Source organism: Amblyraja radiata, chromosome 2 (genome assembly GCF_010909765.2).
Source record: "Amblyraja radiata isolate CabotCenter1 chromosome 2, sAmbRad1.1.pri, whole genome shotgun sequence".
NCBI lineage: Eukaryota > Metazoa > Chordata > Chondrichthyes > Rajiformes > Rajidae > Amblyraja > Amblyraja radiata.
Genome location: NC_045957.1, coordinates 111,320,201 through 111,338,260, shown reverse-complemented (window position 1 = coordinate 111,338,260; position 18,060 = coordinate 111,320,201). Strand labels below are relative to the sequence as shown.

Genomic DNA, 18,060 nt, shown 5'->3' with positions numbered 1-18,060 from the left:
TTGCCATAGAGGGAGTGCAGAGAAGGTTCACCAGACTGATTCCTGGGATGTCAGGACTGTCTTATGAAGAAAGACTGGATAGACTTGGTTTATACTCTCTAGAATTTAGGAGATTGAGAGGGGATCTTATAGAAACTTACAAAATTCTTAAGGGGTTGGACAGGCTAGATGCAGGAAGATTGCTCCCGATGTTGGGGAAGTCCAGGACAAGGGGTCACAGCTTAAGGATAAGGGGGAAATCCTTTAAAACCGAGATGAGAAGAACTTTTTTCACACAGAGAGTGGTGAATCTCTGGAACTCCCTGCCACAGAGGGTAGTCGAGGCCAGTTCATTGGCTATATTTAAGAGGGAGTTAGATGTGGCCCTTGTGGCTAAGGGGATCAGAGGGTATGGAGAGAAGGCAGGTACGGGATACTGAGTTGGATGATTAGCCATGATCATATTGAATGGCGGCGCAGGCTCGAAGGGCCGAATGGCCTACTCCTGCACCTAATTTCTATGTTTCTATGTTTCTAATAGATCGGGTAGATGCACCAAACCAGAGTAGGTGAATCGAGGACGAGAGGAACATAGGTTTAAGGTGAAGGGGAAAAGATTTAATAGCAATCTGAGGGTTATCTTTTTTACACAAAGGGCGGTGGGTGTATGGAACAAGCTGCTAGAGGAGATAGTTGAGGCAAGACCTATCCCAACGTTTAAGAAACAGTTAGATAGGTACATGGATAGGACAGGTTACGAGGGATATGGGCCAGGTGGGACTCGGTGTAGCTGGGACATGTTGGCCATGTGGAGAAGTTGGGCCGAATGGCCTGTTTCCACGCTGTATCAACACGCTGTGACTGGCTCGAGAAGAGGAATAGGTGGTTTCAGGTCGAGACCCTTCATCATTTGTGTCTACCTACGGTGTAAACCAGCATCTGCAGTTCTTTCTTGAGGAATGTTTAAGAAAGAACTGCAGATGTTGGTTTACACCGGAGATAGACACAGATGATGAAGGGTCTCGACCCAAAACTTCACCCATTCCTTCTCTCCAAAGATGCTGCCTGTCCCTCTGAGTTACTCCAGCATTGTGTGTCTACCTTCGAAAAGAAGTGTACCCTTTTAAATGCTGCTGGGGATTACTGTTATGGGGACAGCAAGGAATGGTTCTGTCGTTTGTAAAAGTTTGCATTTGTCAGTTGCGAGGGGCGAGCCCGCCGCCGCCTGCCGTCCTTGGTGTTGGGGCCGGCGCCGCCTCCCCGCTCGCCGCCCACCGCATCCACCTGACTGCCGTGCAGAGCGGCACAAGCGCCCAGCGGCTGCCGATCGGAGCCGGAGCCACACGCAACCATGGCACAGCAGCGCTGAGAAACCGGGCTCCGGCCGCCCACAAGCAAGAGGACGACAGGCAGCTGGCCCCGGACAGCGTGCGGACCCGACATATCCAGGACAATTTGCAGGCAAGGCGCACGTTTGGAGGGAGGGCTGGGGAGCAAAGTTAAAATGAAGTGGGGAGAAGGGAGAAGGTAGAGAGGGGCGGGAGAGGGAGGGAGAGAGAGAGGGAGAGTGAGAAGAAGCAGGTGGGAGGCAGGATAGAGGGAAAGGAGAGGGAGCGGGAGAGGGAGGGAGAGAGGGAGGGAGAGTGCGAGGGAGCGGGAGAGAGACAGGGGGAGAGGGAGAGGGAGAGGGAGAGAGACAGAGGGGGAGGGAGAGGGAGGGGGAGAGAGAGGGAGAGTGAGAAGAAGAAGGTGGGAGGCAGGATAGAGGGAAAGGAGAGGGAGAGGGAGAGGAGAGGGAGAGGGAGAGGGAGAGGGAGAGGGAGAGGGAGAGTGAGGGAGAGGGAGAGGGAGAGTGAGGGAAAGGAGAGGGAGAGTGAGAGGGAGGGAGAGGGCGAGGGAAAGAGAGATGGAGAGGGAGAGGGAGGGGGAAAGGGAAAGGGAGCGGGAGAGAGAGGGAGAGAGGGAGGGGGAGAGGGAGGGGGAAAGGAGAGGGAGAAGGAGGAAAGTGAAGGGAGAGGGGAGAGAAGGGCAGGGGAGGGGAGAGGGCGGGAGGGAAAGGGAGAGTGAGAGAGTGAGAGGAAAGAGAGAGAGGTTGAGAGGGAAGAGAGGGAGGGAGGAGAGGGAAGAGAAGGAGGAGGGAGGGGAGAGGAGAGGGGACGGGCCGAATATGCCGGGGTAAGAGACTGGCTGCTCCCTCTCCCTGGCTCGCTGAACCGGGATTGGGTTTAATTAACCCCCCACGTCAGCCCCAGCCCGGGCAATGGGCCCTGGTTGCTTTCGGAAGCCTTCTGGCATCAAGAAAAAAAAAAACATGATTTAATTCAAAACAAAACATAGCGCCACTGTTTTTGTAACAAGATATCTATGTATATTTGACCCGTTAGATGCGCCTTCTTACTTTGTTTTTAATGCAGTGCGCAGTTAGATCATTTTGCCCTACAAGGATTGATTTAATATATTTTTAAAAAGCAAATGGGAACATACTGAAAGTTGAAGGGTATTGTTATTGAGTGTGGAGTCTGTAGACTGCTGGGGCTGGGGTTAGTTTGAACGGCATGTTTGCAGGTGGAGTTTCCACGGCCTCCACCAGCCACAGGGATTGTGGTGTCGAGGGAGTTTTCAGCACCATGGAGAGCAACTGGGAGGCTGGTGGAGTACCTTGAGTACCTTTGGCTGCAACTATAAGAGCGGAAGAAAGCGTTTGACTGGCAGAAAATCTCACGCCGATTTTACGCCTCGCTGATCTTAATGAGTTGGTTAACCTATGATGTGCGTTTGTCGACTGTATTGGCTCGTGTTTAGAATAATGAGAAAGGGGGGCGGGGGGGAAGAGACCACATTGAAACATACAGAGTAGTGAAAGGCTTGGATAAAGTGGATGTGGAGAGGATGTTTCCACTAGTGGGAGAGTCTAGAACCAGAGGTCGTAGCCTCAGAATTGAAGGACGTTCTTTTAGGAAGGAGACGAGGAGAAATGTCTTTAGTCAGAGGGTGGTGAATCTGTGGAATTCTTTGCAGTGAAGAAAGCGAATGGTATGTTAGCATTCATAGCAAAAGGATTTGAGTATAGGAGCAGGGAGGTTCTACTGCAGTTGTACGGGGTCTTGGTGAGACCACACCTGGAGTATTGCGTACAGTTTTGGTCTCCAAATCTGAGGAAGGACATTATTGCCATAGAGGGAGTGCAGAGAAGGTTCACCAGACTGATTCCTGGGATGTCAGGACTTTCATATGAGGAAAGACTGGATAGACTCGGCTTGTACTCGCTAGAATTTAGGAGATTGAGGGGGGATCTTATAGAAACTTACAACATTCTTAAGGGGTTGGACAGGCTAGATGCAGGAAGATTGTTCCCGATGTTGGGGAAGTCCAGGACAAGGGGTCACAGCTTAAGGATAGAGGGGAAATCCTTTAGGACCGAGATGAGAAAACATTTTTCACACAGAGAGTGGTGAATCTCTGGAACTCTCTTCCACAGAAGGTAGTTGAGGCCAGTTCATTGGCTATATTTAAGAGGGAGTTAGATGTGGCCCTTGTGGCAAAAGGGATCAGGGGGCATGGGGAGAAGGCAGGTACGGGATACTGAGTTGGATGATCAGCCATGATCATATTGAATGGCGGTGCAGGCTCGAAGGGCCGAATGGCCTACTCCTGCACCTATGTTCTATGTTTCTATGTTTCTAAGGCTGTAGAGGCCAAATCAGTGGATATTTTTTAAGGCAGAGAGATAGATTCTTGGTTAGTACGGGTGTCAGAGGTTATGAGAAGAAGGCAGGAGAATGGGGTTAGGAGGGAGAGATAGATCAGCCGTGATTGAATGGCGTAGACGATGGGCCAAATGGCTGAATTCCTCACGACCTTATGACCTTAAGAAACATAAGCCAGATGTAGCTGTGTTGGAGATACACCCAGTTTCAGGAGCTGTGAATTGCAAGGAATATTCAGTGATTAATCAGAGCTGTGAGTATATAAATCGAGCACGGGGCTTGCTTTTACAGAGGCCCGGGATCGTTGGAGCGAGTGGAGGAGGGTCAGAGTTTACAGAAATCTGTAACGTTCCACACTCCATAGGGAGGGTTCTGGTGGAAGCCGCTGATTGATGGAAGCAGACTAGAGGAAGCAGCTAATTGGGTGCAACCTCAGGTTAGCATTTCTGCTTTCTGGTTAAAGGTACAGTGCTTTAGTAAAGGTACAGTGAGCTAAGGGTACAGTGGGCTAAAGGTACAGTGAGCTAAGGGTACAGTGGGCTAAAGGTACAGTGCATTTTGTTTATATAATAAAGGTGCAGTTTAAAGGGCAAGAGGGAGCAGCTGTTGTGAGTCAGATGCCTGCTGATTTCTCCCAGCAGTTTCTATTGTATTATACTTGTATCGGATCCAGGGTAAGGCGGGAGAATGACAGCCAGAGCAGTGTACTGTTCGGGATGTCAGATGTGGGAGGTCATGGTGTCGGATGGCCCTCCAGACGTCCACATCTGCACCAGGTGCAGCGAGATGGGGCTCCTAAGGGACCGTATTAGGATCCTGGAGCAGCAGCTCGATGACCTCTGTCTGGTCAGGGAGAGTGAGGAGGTCATAGAGGGGAGTTATAGGGAGGTGGTCACTCCAAAACCACGGAAGAGAGACATGTGGGTCACGCTAAGGAAGGGCAAGGGGCAGAGGCAGGGACGAGTGAGTACTCCAATGTCGGTACACCTTGCAAATAAGTACCTGTTTGAGTACGGATGGGGGTGACAGCCTGCCCGGGGGTAGCGAGAGCGGACGGGCCTCCAGCACAGAGACCGGCCCTGTTGCTCCTGAAGGTAGGGACAAAAAGAAGAGGGCAATAGTAATTGGGGACTCTATTGTTAGGGGGTCGGATAGGCGATTCTGTGGACGCAGTCAGGAGACCAGGATGGTGGTCTGCCTCCCTGGTGCCAAGGTCTCGGACGTGTCTCAACGCGTCCAAGATATCCTGAAATCAGAGGGAGAGGAGACTGAGGTGGTGGTACATATAGGTACCAATGACATAGGTAAAAAAAGGGAAGAGGTCCTGAAGGGAGGATTTAGGGAGTTGGGAGGAGAGTTAAGGAAAAGGACCAAAAAGGTAACAATCTCAGGATTACTGCCTGTGCCACGCGACAGTGAGAGTAGGAATGGAGCGAGGTGGAGGATAAATGCGTGGCTGAAAGACTGGTGCAGAGGGCAGGGATTCAAGTTTCTGGATCATTGGGACTTCTTTTGGGGAAGGTGGGACCTGTACAGAAAGGATGGGTTGCACTTGAACCCGAGGGGGACCAATATCCTGGCGGGGAAATTTGCAAAGGCTACTGGGGAGACTTTAAACTAGAATGGTTGGGGCGAGGGACTCAAATAGAGAAAGCTAGTAGACAGAATGGGAGGCAGGAAGCAGAAAAGGGAAGCACTCGGGCACAAGAGGAGAAAGAAAAAAAAAGGAAATAAACAGAGAATAAGAGGCGGGGGGTTTCTTAGATGTGCATATTTTAATGCTAGGAGCATTGTAAGAAAGGTGGATGAGCTTAGAGTCTGGATAGACACCTGGAAGTATGATTTTGTGGCGATCAGTGAAACATGGTTGCAGGAGGGCTGTGATTGGAAACTAAATATTCCAGGATTTCGTTGCTTCAGGTGTGATAGAATTGGAGGGGCAAGAGGTGGAGGTGTTGCATTACTAGTCAGGGAAGATATTACAGCAGTGCTTTGGCAGGATAGATTGGAGGGCTCATCTAGGGAGGCTATTTGGGTGGAACTGAGAAGTGGGAAAGGGGTAGCAACACTTATAGGGGTGTATTATAGACTGCCAAATGGGGATCGAGAATTGGAAGAGCAAATATGTAAGGAGATATTAGTAGTAAGCACAAAGTAGTGATTGTGGGAGATTTCAATTTTCCACACATAGACTGGGAAACGCATTCGGTAAATGGGCTGGATGGTTTGGAGTTTGTAAAATGTGTGCAGGATAGTTTTTTTGCAGCAATACATAGAGGTACCTACTAGAGGAGGGGCAGTGTTGGACCTCCTGTTAGGAAATGAGACGGGACAGGTGGCGGAGGTATGCGTTGGGGAGCACTTCGGGTCCAGTGATCACAATACCATTAGTTTCAATATAATTATGGAGAGGGTGAGAACTGGACCTAGGGTTGAGATTTTTGATTGGAGAAAGGCTAACTTTGATGAGATGCGAAATGATTTAAAAGGAGTGAACTGGGACATTTTGTTTTATGGGAAGGATGTAGAAGAGAAATGGAGGACATTTAAAGGGGAAATTTTAAGAGTACAGAATCTTTATGTTCCTGTTCGGTTGAAAGGAAACAGTAAAAATTGGAAAGAGCCCTGGTTTTCAAGGGAAATTGGACATCTTGTTCGGAAAAAGAGGGAGATCTACAATAATTATAGGCAGCATGAAGTAAATGAGGTGCTTGAGGAGTATAAGGAATGTAAAAAGAATCTTAAGAAAGAAATTAGAAAAGCTAAAAGAAGACATGAGGTTGCTTTGGCAAGTAAGGTGAAAGTAAATCCAAAGGGTTTCTACAGCTATATTAATAGCAAAAGGATAACGAGGGATACAATTGGTCCATTGGAGAGACAGAGTGGACAGCTATCTGCAGAGCCAAAAGAGATGGGGGAGATATTGAACAATTTATTTTCTTCGGTATTCATCAAGGAGAAGGATATTGAATTATGTGAGGTAAGGGAAACTAGTAGAGTAGCTATGGATACTATGAGTTTCAAAGTAAAAGAAGTACTGACACTTTTGAAAAATATAAAAGTGGATGTCTCCAGGTCCTGACAGGATATTCCCTAGGACATTGAGGGAAGTTAGTGTAGAAATAGCCGGGGCTATGACAGAAATATTTCAAATGTCATTAGAAACGGGAATAGTCCCCGAGGATTGGCGTACTGCGCATGTTGTTCCATTGTTTAAAAAGGGTTCTAAGAGTAAACCTAGCAATTATAGGCCTGTTAGTTTGACTTCAGTGGTGGGCAAATTAATGGAAAAGATACTTAGAGATAATATATATAAGCATCTGGATAAACAGGGTCTGATTAGGAACAGTCAGCATGGATTTGTGCCTGGAAGGTCATGTTTGACTAATCTTCTTGAATTTTTTGAAGAGGTTACTAGGGAAATTGACGAGGATAAAGCAGTGGATGTTGTCTATATGGACTTTAGTAAGCCCTTTGACAAGGTTCCTCATGGAAGGTTGGTTAAGAAGGTTCAACTGTTGGGTATAAATGCAGGAGTAGAAAGATGGATTCAACAGTGGCTGAATGGGAGAAGCCAGAGGGTAATGGTGGATGGTTGTTTGTCGGGTTGGAGGCAGGTGACTAGTGGGGTGCCTCAGGGATCGGTGTTGGGTCCTTTGTTGTTTGTCATGTACATCAATGATCTGGATGAAGGTATGGTAAATTGGATTAGTAAGTATGCAGATGATACCAAGATAGGGGGTGTTGTGGATAATGAAGAGGATTTCCAAAGTCTACAGAGTGATTTAGGCCATTTGGAAGAATGGGCTGAAAGATGGCAGATGGAGTTTAATGCTGATAAATGTGAGGTGCTACCAGACCTTGGCAGGACAAATCAAAATAGGACGTACATGGTAAATGGTAGGGAATTGAAGAATACAGTTGAACAGAGGGATCTGGGAATAACCGTGCATAGTTCCTTGAAGGTGGAATCTCATATAGATAGGGTGGTAAAGAAAGCTTTTGGTATGCTAGCCTTTATAAATCAGAGCATTGAGTATAGAAGCTGGGATGTAATGTTAAAATTGAACAAGGCATTGGTGAGACCAAATCTGGAGTATGGTGTACAATTTTGGTCGCCCAATTATAGGGAGGATGTCAACAAAATAGAGAGAGTACAGAGGAGATTTACTAGAATGTTGCCTGGGTTTCAACAACTAAGTTACAGAGAAAGGTTGAATAAGTTAGGTCTTTATTCTCTGGAGCGCAGAAGGTTAAGGGGGGACTTGATAGAGGTATTTAAAATGATGAGAGGGATAGACAGAGTTGATGTGGATCAGCTTTTCCCTTTGAGAATAGGGAAGATTCAAACAAGAGGACATGACTTCAGAATTAAGGGACAGAAGTTTAGGGGTAACATGAGGGGGAACTTCTTTACTGAGAGAGTGGTCGCGGTGTGGAATGAGCTTACAGTGGAAGTGGTGGAGGCAGGTTCATTGGTATAATTTAAAAATAAATTGGATAGGCATATGGATAGGGTGGAGGGAATGGAGGGTTATGGTATGAGTGCAGGCAGGTGGGACTAAGGGGAAAAAGTTGTTCGGCACGGACTTGTAGGGCCGAGATGGCCTGTTTCCGTGCTGTAATTGTTATATTCTTATATTCTTATAAGTTTGGAGGTAATAAATAGGGAATTATCCCTGAGAAATCAAGATAAAATTGAGTAGTCTACTACAGAGGTGGGAAAAGATGGTCTTGACGTTGGAGTTTTGTGCTTGAATTAGATTCAAGAAGGCCGACCTTAAAGGTTTAGCCTTGAAGGAAAGTCAAGTATCTAGAAAGTTTAGAAAGGAGATTCAAGAAAATAAGCTAGTTTGCAGACTTTATTTTTAAATGGTCAAACAGACTCCAATCTATTTCTCATTAGTCAAAAGAATAACAGTGGTTGCGAGGAGGTAGAATTAGTGTCATTGTCATTACTGTCATGCTGTGAGTGGATGTTGATTCTACACATATATAATTTGGATTCAACTAGGATACCCCCCCCCCACAAGCAACCAGTAATATAACCAGTAATATAACTAGCAAAATCCATTAATTTAAAATAAATTGAAATGTGAGAAAAAGTGAACATAATGTTCTGCAGGTGTGGATTGCGAGGACAATGGTATTCTTCATAGATGCTGTGGGGATTTCAGTGTGTGTACATAGAGTCATAGTCATACAGCATCGAACCAGGTCCTTCAGCCCAATTTGTCCATACTGACCAAGATGCCTCATATTTGCTAGTCTGCATTTGGCCCTTATCCCTGTAAACCTTTAATAACTCTGTAAAGGTTGACATAGACAGGTGTGCAAGTGTCTTTTAAATATTGTTATTGTACCTGCTTCAACTACTTTCACTGGAGCTCATTCCGAAACCCCACCACCCTCTGAGTTGCCCCCCTATCACCTTAAACCTATGTTCTCTGGTTCTTGATACCCCTTACCCTGGGTGAAAGATGCTATGCATTCACCCTATCAATTTCCCATGATTTTATACACCTCTATAAGATCACCCCTTCACCTCCTGCACTACAAGGATTAAAGTAATGGCTTGCCCAATCTCTCCCGATAGCTCAGGCACCCAAATCCTGGCAACATCTTCGTAAATCTTCTCTACATACTTTCCAACTTATTGATATTATTCCTGTAAGGAGGTTGACCAAAACTGAACATAATACTCCAGCTGCACCCTCGCCAGTGTATTCTGCAACTGAATGATGGATAATGTGCCAAATGCCTTCTTTACTACTTATGGTCTGCTCATAATTTGATATGGCAGCTGGAAACCAGTGCCATAATTGTGAAGGAGAAGTATTTAGGACATACCTCTTTGTGAGAACTATATATTTCAATTTATATTAACAAAGTGGACAGTGTGTAGGAAGCAACTACAGATGCTGTTTACACCAAAGATAGACACAAATGCTGGAGTAACTCAACGGGACAGGCAGCATCTCTGCATAGAAGGAATGGGTGACGTTTTGGGTCGAGACACAAACTAAATGGACAGGTCAGATCAAAAATGTCCAAATTGGTTGCAGCTAAGCATCTTGCCAAACACAGACTATTTTTGGATTTGCCATTTGACTCGTGTACAATCGAAATCACATACCATTCATCCACCAGAGGCAAGAGGCAATGTCACAGTATATTCAGTTTTAAAATGTAGTCATTACAATCAAGCTAAAGCATTGATAATATCCTTTGCTTGCATATTTTGCTTTCATATTTGCTTTCATAATATCCTTTACTTTGCATTGTACAAAATGAAAACCAGCATTACATGTTCCTGAAGATAGACACAAAGTTAGACACAAAATGCTGGAGTAACTCTACGGGACAGAAGGCATCTCTGAAGAGAAGGAATGGGTGACGTTTCGCGTCGAGACTGAAGAAGGGCCTTGACCCAAAACGTCACCCATTCTTTCTACGCAGAGATGCTGCCTTGAGTTACTCCAGCATCTGTGTCTATCTTTGGTGTAAACCAGCATCTGCAGTTGCTTCCTACACAGATGCTGTCTGTCCCGCTGAGTTACTCCAGCATTTTGTGTCTATCTTCGGTTTAAATCAGCATCTGCAGTTCCTTCCTACACATAAGACACAAAGTGCTGGAGTAACTCAGCAGGTCAGGCAGCATCATTTGATTCTTTGTTTCTACATTACATATTCTGAGTTAGCCCATGATTATTTTTAATATATTGCCATATGTTTATCTTCCTCTTTATTGCCCTGAAGTAATAACAGGAACAACTCTGTAAATAATCTTATGATATACAATCTATTTCCACATGAAGAAACAGATTGTCTGGCCTTTAGTTGCAAGGTTAGGTAACATGGTCATTATTCTTCGGATACACATTAGCAGTTCAGAGTCAGAGTTAAAATAATTAATTCTTGGAAAATCCATAATATTATTGATGTCAAATTACAGTGAATCTAAGTACTCTAAGTGCAAAGTGAAAATATTTTATTCTACTTATGGATCATCGTTCAGACCAGACTTACCATCATTGACTCCATCTGCACTTCACATTGCCTTGGCCAAGTAGACAACATCAAAGACCTGTCCCCCACTGGTCATTTCTTCTTCTCCCTCCTCCTATCCAGCAGAAGATAAAAGCTTGAAAGCACGCATCACCAGACCCAGGAGCAGCTTGTTCCATTCTGTTATCAGGCTTCTAAATGGTCCTTCCATAAGCTAGGGTACTGCCCGATTCACCTCCATCCCACAGTTGACATTGGACTTTGTTTGTGGAACTGATGCACTACTGAGAACAATATTCTGCACTCTGTATCTTCCCATTATCTCTATCTATTGTACTTGAGTTTGACTAGATTGTATTTATGCATGGTTCATTAAGTTTACAAGTTATAGGAGCAGAATTAGTCCATTCGGCCCATCAAGTCTACTCCGCCATTCAATTATGACTGATCTATCTTTCTCTCTTAGCCCCGTTTTCCTGCCTTCTCCCCATAACCCCTGATACCAGTACTAATCAGGAAATTGATTTTTCTTAGGTACACAAAAAAGCTGGAGAAACTCAGCGGATGCAGCAGCATCTATGGAGCGAAGGAAATAGGCAACGTTTCGGGCTGAAACCCTTCTTCAGACCCGAAACGTTGCCTATTTCCTTCGCTCCATAGATGCTGCTGCACCCGCTGAGTTTCTCCAGCTTTTTTGTGTACCTTCGATTTTCCAGCATCTGCAGTTCCTTCTTAAACACAATTGATTTTTCTTGATTGATTTTCCACCATGGGTGCAGCATTAGAGATGCTGCCTTACAGTGCTTGCAGCACCAGAGACCCGGGTTCGATCCTGACTAAGGGTGCTATCTGTACAGAGTTTGTACGCTCTCCCCATGACCGCATGGGTTTTCTCCGAGATCTTCGGTTTCCTCCCACACTCCATGGTATATCTAATCTGTTTGGACAGCATGCAAAACAAAGCTTTTCACTATACTTCGGTACATGTGACAATAAGAAACTTAAACCTAAACATTGATACTGGAAGAAGAACAAACACATGGATTTTCATACACAAGAGCAATGAATGGATTTTATGAATTTTGATTTAATTATTGAACCTTATCAGCCAACTATATTGGATGGACTATTGAAAGTAGCATATTTACTGACCAAAAATAAATTTGTGATGATTTACAGTTTGAAATGCAGCTGTAAAAGATGAGTCTGTGTGCTGAGATCTGCCAGTTTCCGAACTCTAACCATGGTGCAGATGCAATACGCCAGCGTTATGGAGTTCGATCATATCTGCACCAGTTCTATGAAGATTGCACAGCATCCATCTGGGAGCATGAGGACAATTTTCAGATTAAGAGGTCCCCAAATAGATGGAGCTCCATCTTCTGGAAGGTATGCGCGATAATTGTTTTCAATAATCGGTCTTTACTGGACTTTATCTTGCACTGTATGTCCTTCCCATTATCCTGTATCTGTACACTGTGGACGGCTCGATTGCAATCATGTACAGTATTTCCACCGACTGGATAGCATGCAACAAAAAGCTTTCCACTGTGTACGTGACGATAAACTAAACTAAATAACATTCATCAGTTTAAAGTTATAGGTCATGAGTCGGTGGAAGATTAAAGTGACATCATGGCGTCTGCAAAAAAAATTCTTGATCAGATGCATAAAAAGCAGAAATTTGTGAGAAGATATGCCATGCTGGAACTCCCTGCCACAGAAGGTAGTTGAGGCCAGGTCATTGGCTATATTTAAGAGGGAGTTAGATGTGGCCCTTGTGGCTAAAGGGATCAGGGGGTATGGAGAGAAGGCAGGTACGGGATACTGAGTTGGATGATCAGCCATGATCATATTGAATGGCGGTGCAGGCTCGAAGGGCCGAATGGCCTACTCCTGCACCTATTTTCTATGTTTCTATGTTTTTATGAGTACTACTTCTCAAATGTGTAGAGTTATGCTTGGCGAAACTAAATTTAAAAAACAGTCTTCTGTGAGTCTCCCTGCTCCATGCCATGAAGTTGTTTACTTGTGCCACTGAAATAAATTAATTTTAACTGCAGCCTTGTTGGGCTGATTCCTAATTGGTAATAATTAATAATTAATGACATGATGTATAGTGTCATTCAATGCTTGAGGCCCAGAAGGGTAATGATGAAACCATGAAGAGGTTTCACTCCCACAGTGGTGCTGGTTCTCCTGGTAGAACTGTTGCCTCACAGCACTAGAGGCCCGGGCTCAATCCTGACCTCGGGTGCAGTCTGTGTGGAGTTTGCACGCTTTCCCTGTGTCACGTGAGTTTCCTCCTTCCTTGTGCTTTGCTTTCCTCCCACATCCCAAAGACGTGCAGATTTGTAGGTAAATTGGTCTCTGTAAATTGCCATTGGTGTATAGGGAGCGCACACATAAGTGCGATAACATAGAACTAGAGTGCACAGGTGCTCAATGATAAGCGGACTCGAGGGGTCGAAGGGCCTATTTCCATACTGCATCTAATATCAAACCTTAATTGATATTGAGGATGTAACTAGGAAAATGGACAAGGGGGAGCCAGTGGATGTAGTGTACCTGGACTTTCAGAATGCCTTTGATAAGATCCCACATAGGAGATTAGTGGGTAAAATTAGAGTGCATGGTATTGGGGGTAGGGTACTGACATGGATAGAAAATTGGTTGGCAGACAGGAAACAAAGAGTAGGGATTAACGTGTACCTTTCAGAATGGCAGGCAGTGACTAGTGGGGTACCGCAAGGCTCGGTGCTGGGACCGCAGCTATTTACAATATACATTCATGATTTAGATGAAGGGATTCAAAGTAACATTAGCAAATTTGCAAATGTCTTAAAACTGGGTGGCAGTGTGAACTGTGAGGAGGATGCTATGAGGATGCTGGGTTACTTGGACAGGTTGGGTGAGTGGGCAGATGCATGGCAGATGCAGTTTAATGTGGATAAATGTGAGGTTATCCACTTTGGTGGTAAAAACAGGAAGGCAGATTATTATCTAAATGGTGTCATGTTAGGAAAAGGGGAAGTACAATGAGATCTGGGTGTCCTTGTACATCAGTCACTGAAAGTAAGCATGCAGGTACAGCAGGCAGTGAAGAAAGCATGTTGGCCTTCGTAACACGAGGAGTTGAGTATAGGAGCAAAGAGGTCCTTCTGCAATTATACAGGGCCCTGGTGAGACCACACATGGAGTATTGTGTTTAGTTTTGGTCTCCAAATTTGAGGAAGGACATTCTTGCAATTGAGGGAAGGTTCATCAGGTTAATTCCCGGGATGGCGGGACTGTCATATATTGAAAGAATGGAGAGACTGGGCTTGTATAAACTGGAATTTAGGATGAGAGGGCTTCTTATTGAAACATATAAGATTATTAAGGGATTGGAGCCGCTCGAGGCAGGAAACATGTTCCCGATATTGGGGGAGTCCAGAACCAGGGGCCACAGTTTAAGAATAAGGGGTAAGCCATTTAGAACTGAGATGAGGAAAAACTTTCTCACTCAGAGTTGTGAACCTGTGGAATTCTCTGCCTCAGAAGGCAATGGAGGCCGATTCTCTGGATGCTTTTAAGAGAGAGTTAGATAGAACTTAAAGATAGCAGAGTCAAGGGATATGGTGAGAAGGCAGGAACGGGGTACTGATTGTGGATGATCAGCCATGATCACAGTGAATGGCGGTGCTGCCTCGAAGGGCCGAATAGCCTACTCCTGCAACTATTATCTATTGTCTATGGTCTATTGTCTACAATTCAAATCAGATAGTAAATTGAATTGTTTACATTTATTATTTTTCCTGCTTTGTCCATTTTATCTCTCTTCAAATCTAAATCATTCTTTGGTCTGCTTCCCCATTTCCTCCTCAATTGCTTGTCGAGTCTTATTGTTTAAATTGGTTAAGGAAAAATTCAATAGCCTCTATGATCCAGGGGTCTGTGGAGCTGCTTTGACTGTGCTGTGTCATTACCAATTCATGATTTCAGCTGTCCACGATGCAGTGTGCTTAGAATGAAAAGATCATATATATTTTTTTTAATCCAATTCACAGCACGCTCACCAAGAGATGTGCTGCATAACAATTTCAGGACCCACAGGGATATTTATGTGTTAAAAATATTAAATACTTGTGCATTTCTTACAGATGACAACACGTTTGCTGGACAGTGAGAAAGTATACAGCGGGATATAGATCAGCTACTAAAATGAGCTAAATAAATGGCAGATGAAGTTTAATCAGAGCAAGTGTGAGCTGTCGACTTTGGGAGGTTGGATATAAAGAAAAAATATACAATTAATCGCATGACCTTTAACAGATTGATGTACAGAAGGATCTTGGAGTCCAAGTCCATAACTCCCTGAAAATGGCAACACAAGTAGATAGAGTGGTAAGGAAAGCATCTGGTATGCTTGCCTTCACTGGTCAGAGCATTGAGTATAAGAGTCAGGAAGTCATGACACAACTTTATATTATTTTGGTTAGGCTGCATCTAGAGTATTGTGTGCAGTTCTGGTCACCCCATTACTAGAAGGATGGAGGGTGCATTGGAGGTTTATAAGAATGATGCCTGGATTATGGGGTATTAGCTACTGGGAGAGATCTGACGGATTGTTTTCCTTGAAATGCAATGAGGGGCATTGGCGGTATATAAAATAATGAGCGGCATATATAAGGTAGACAGTTTATTCCAAGTATGGACTGGGCAAGGCTATGCCCGGCAAGGCCAGCAGCATAATCAAGGATGAGTCGCACCCTGGCCCCTCTCTCTTCTCCCCTCTCCCATCACGCAAGAGGTATATAAGTGTGAAAACGCATACTTCCAGATTCAGGGACAGTTTCTACCCAGGTGTAACCAGGTAACTGATTCATTCTACTACAACTAGAGAGCAGTCCTGATCTACTATCTACCTGATTGGAGACACTCGGACTATCTTTGATCGGACTTTACTGGACTGTCTTGCAATCAGCATTATTCACGTTATTCCCTTTATCATGTACTGTAATCATGTATTGCCTGGTTAACACGCAACAAAGGTTTTTCACTGTACCTCGATGCACGTGACAAAAAAACAAACTAAACAAAACTAGATATATCAAAATATAGAGGGCACATCTTTACGATGTAAGGGGCGAAGTTTAAAGGAGATGTGCGAGGAAAGTTTTTTACACTGAGGGTGGAGAGTACATGGAACACCCTGCCAGGGGTGGTGATGCAGTCAGATACAATAGTGGCATTTAAGAGACTTTTAGATAGGCACATGGATATGCAGGGAATGTAGATATACGGATTATGTGCAGGCAGACAGAGTTGATCATGGCATTATGTCTGGTGGAGACATTGTGGGCTGAAGAGTCTGATCCTCCACTGTACTATACTATGTTATAGAGTGATACAATGTGGAAACAGGCCCTTCGGCCCAACTTGCCCACACCAGCCAACATGTCCCAGCTACACCATTCCCACCTGCCCACGTTTGGTCCATATCCCTCCAAACTTGTCCTATCCATTTACCTGTCTAACTGTTTCTTAAATGTTGGGATAGTCCCAGCCTCATCTACCTCCTCTGGCAGCTTGTTCCATACCCCCACCACCCTTTGTGTGAAAAAGTTATCCCTCAAATTCCTATTAAATCTCGACTCCTGGCAACATCTTCGTGATGTTCCATGTATTAGATTTGGCGTAAATGTTTTGCAACACAAAATGATTTCAATCTGCTGTTTTCTTGAGTTGGGAAGGTGATTTACGTCTCAAGTTACCAATGGATTCAGGCATTACACATTTCATTTACACTTGAACATAGACCAACAAAGATGTAAATTATCATAATCGCATGAATACAGAGGAGACCTTGTCGGGAAAAATAGGTCAGTTGGCCTTTTAAGCCAGATTTAAAATGCTAATTGCTATGTACTTCACTGAACAAGCTGTAAATCCGAGCTGGTAATGTGGAATTGGCAGTACGTGTGAGTTTATAACTGCTAACCGTCTTGATGTATTGAGGTTTTTAAAATCATGAATCATAAATCAACGCTGTAAATTGCTTTGTAATGATTTCGCAGGTTGGGCTGATTGCCGGGACAGCCATGCTTCTCATAGGATTGGTGGTGATTGCAACTGGCTATTTGGTGCCACCCAAGATTGAAGCATTCGGAGAGGAAGAGGAGGATTTTCTGGTGGTGGATGGGCGGGCCGTCCAGTTCAACATGGCACTGGATATTTGCAAGCTGGCAGGCGCCATCCTCTTCTGCATTGGCGGCATAGTGATGGCCATCTGTCTCCTAATGTCCGCCTTTGCCACCAGTTACTCCAAAGAAGAAAAATATCTGCAGCAGAGGTTCAAGGAACGGATAGCGGAAACCCAGACCTCGACCAAACCCATCACCAAAGCACCTGCCCCAGGTGACCATAAAATCCCAATCACCTTATCCAAAGTACACAACGTGCAGCCTACATCAGAGACCTGAAGTGTAAATATTAGATGTTGCATAAGTTGTAAATTAGCTACACCAGACCAAGTCTTTTTAAATGTTTTACCATATTTTTATAGCAATTTAGAGGCAGTTCGTGTATCCATCTACTACATTTTAGATTCATGCCTTTCTTCAGTAAGTTAATCATGTAAGAATCTCAAATGTGAGATTTTGACGTTTTAATCTTATGGTACAATCTCCTGAAAGCTGTAACTTGCAGATGATTTGTCTCCAAAGTGTAATGGCTTTTAAGTGTATTTGAAATGAATAAACATATGGTTGAGTGATAACTGAGTTAAAATATGAATTTTACTTTTTTCCCATTTCTCTTTATCACACAATGGCTTTAATTTTTCATGTTTATTTTTTATTTGTTAATGAAAACATTTAAGAAACATTTAAACATGTACATGGATAGGACAGGTATAGAGTGATATGGGCCAAACGCAGACAGGTGGGACGAGTGTAGATGTGACATGAAGCCAGCATGGGCAATTTGGGCGGAAGGGCCTGTTTCCATGCTTTAAGACTCTATGACTCCATGATAAAATGCCTTAATATGTTGCACTTCTTTCAGAGTTAACTGGAAATGCAGAATTAAATCTGTGACATGTAAATATAGTTCACTATTTTGTCCTGTTGGATAGCACAAGTGAGCAGTGCAAGTACTAAAGTGTTGCTAATGTGTTGGTTGGTCTCACATTAATAAAACATTAGCAGCTGGCTTAAAGCATCACACTGAGACAGACGAGAAAACCCTTATAAATAATGCCTAACCTTCAATGCTAACATGGAGTAGATGGACCAGCATTTCCCCAATGACTGTCCCGTTTTGTTCGCACAAATACCTGATGCTGATAATGTTAATAAAATTTAAAAAAGCACCCCGGGCAGCG

The 18,060-nt window shown here is 44.2% G+C and overlaps 1 protein-coding gene across 2 annotated transcripts; it reads left to right on the top strand.

Moving 5' to 3' along the window:
* Nucleotides 1–1,263: 1,263 nt before the first annotated feature.
* nrsn1 (neurensin 1) lies at nucleotides 1,264–17,459 on the top strand. 2 transcript variants are annotated; one of them, XM_033013581.1, is made up of 3 exons: nucleotides 1,264–1,445; nucleotides 11,874–12,083; nucleotides 16,754–17,459. In XM_033013581.1, the coding sequence occupies exons 2-3, from the start codon at nucleotides 11,895–11,897 to the stop codon at nucleotides 17,156–17,158; spliced, it is 594 nt and encodes a 197-aa protein (XP_032869472.1). In that variant the 5' UTR covers nucleotides 1,264–1,445; nucleotides 11,874–11,894; the 3' UTR covers nucleotides 17,159–17,459. The 2 variants fall into 2 exon arrangements, with proteins under 2 accessions (XP_032869472.1, XP_032869481.1); XM_033013590.1 differs by having other exon boundaries at nucleotides 1,337–1,440.
* Nucleotides 17,460–18,060: the final 601 nt, after the last annotated feature.

Bases quoted from the DNA above. Each gene is read 5' to 3' on its own strand.
- nrsn1 (XM_033013581.1), top strand. From the start codon at position 11,895: ATGAGTCTGTGTGCTGAGATCTGCCAGTTTCCGAACTCTAACCATGGT. The intron at 12,084-16,753 runs GTATGCGCGATA...ATGATTTCGCAG, and splicing joins GGAGCTCCATCTTCTGGAAG to GTTGGGCTGATTGCCGGGAC.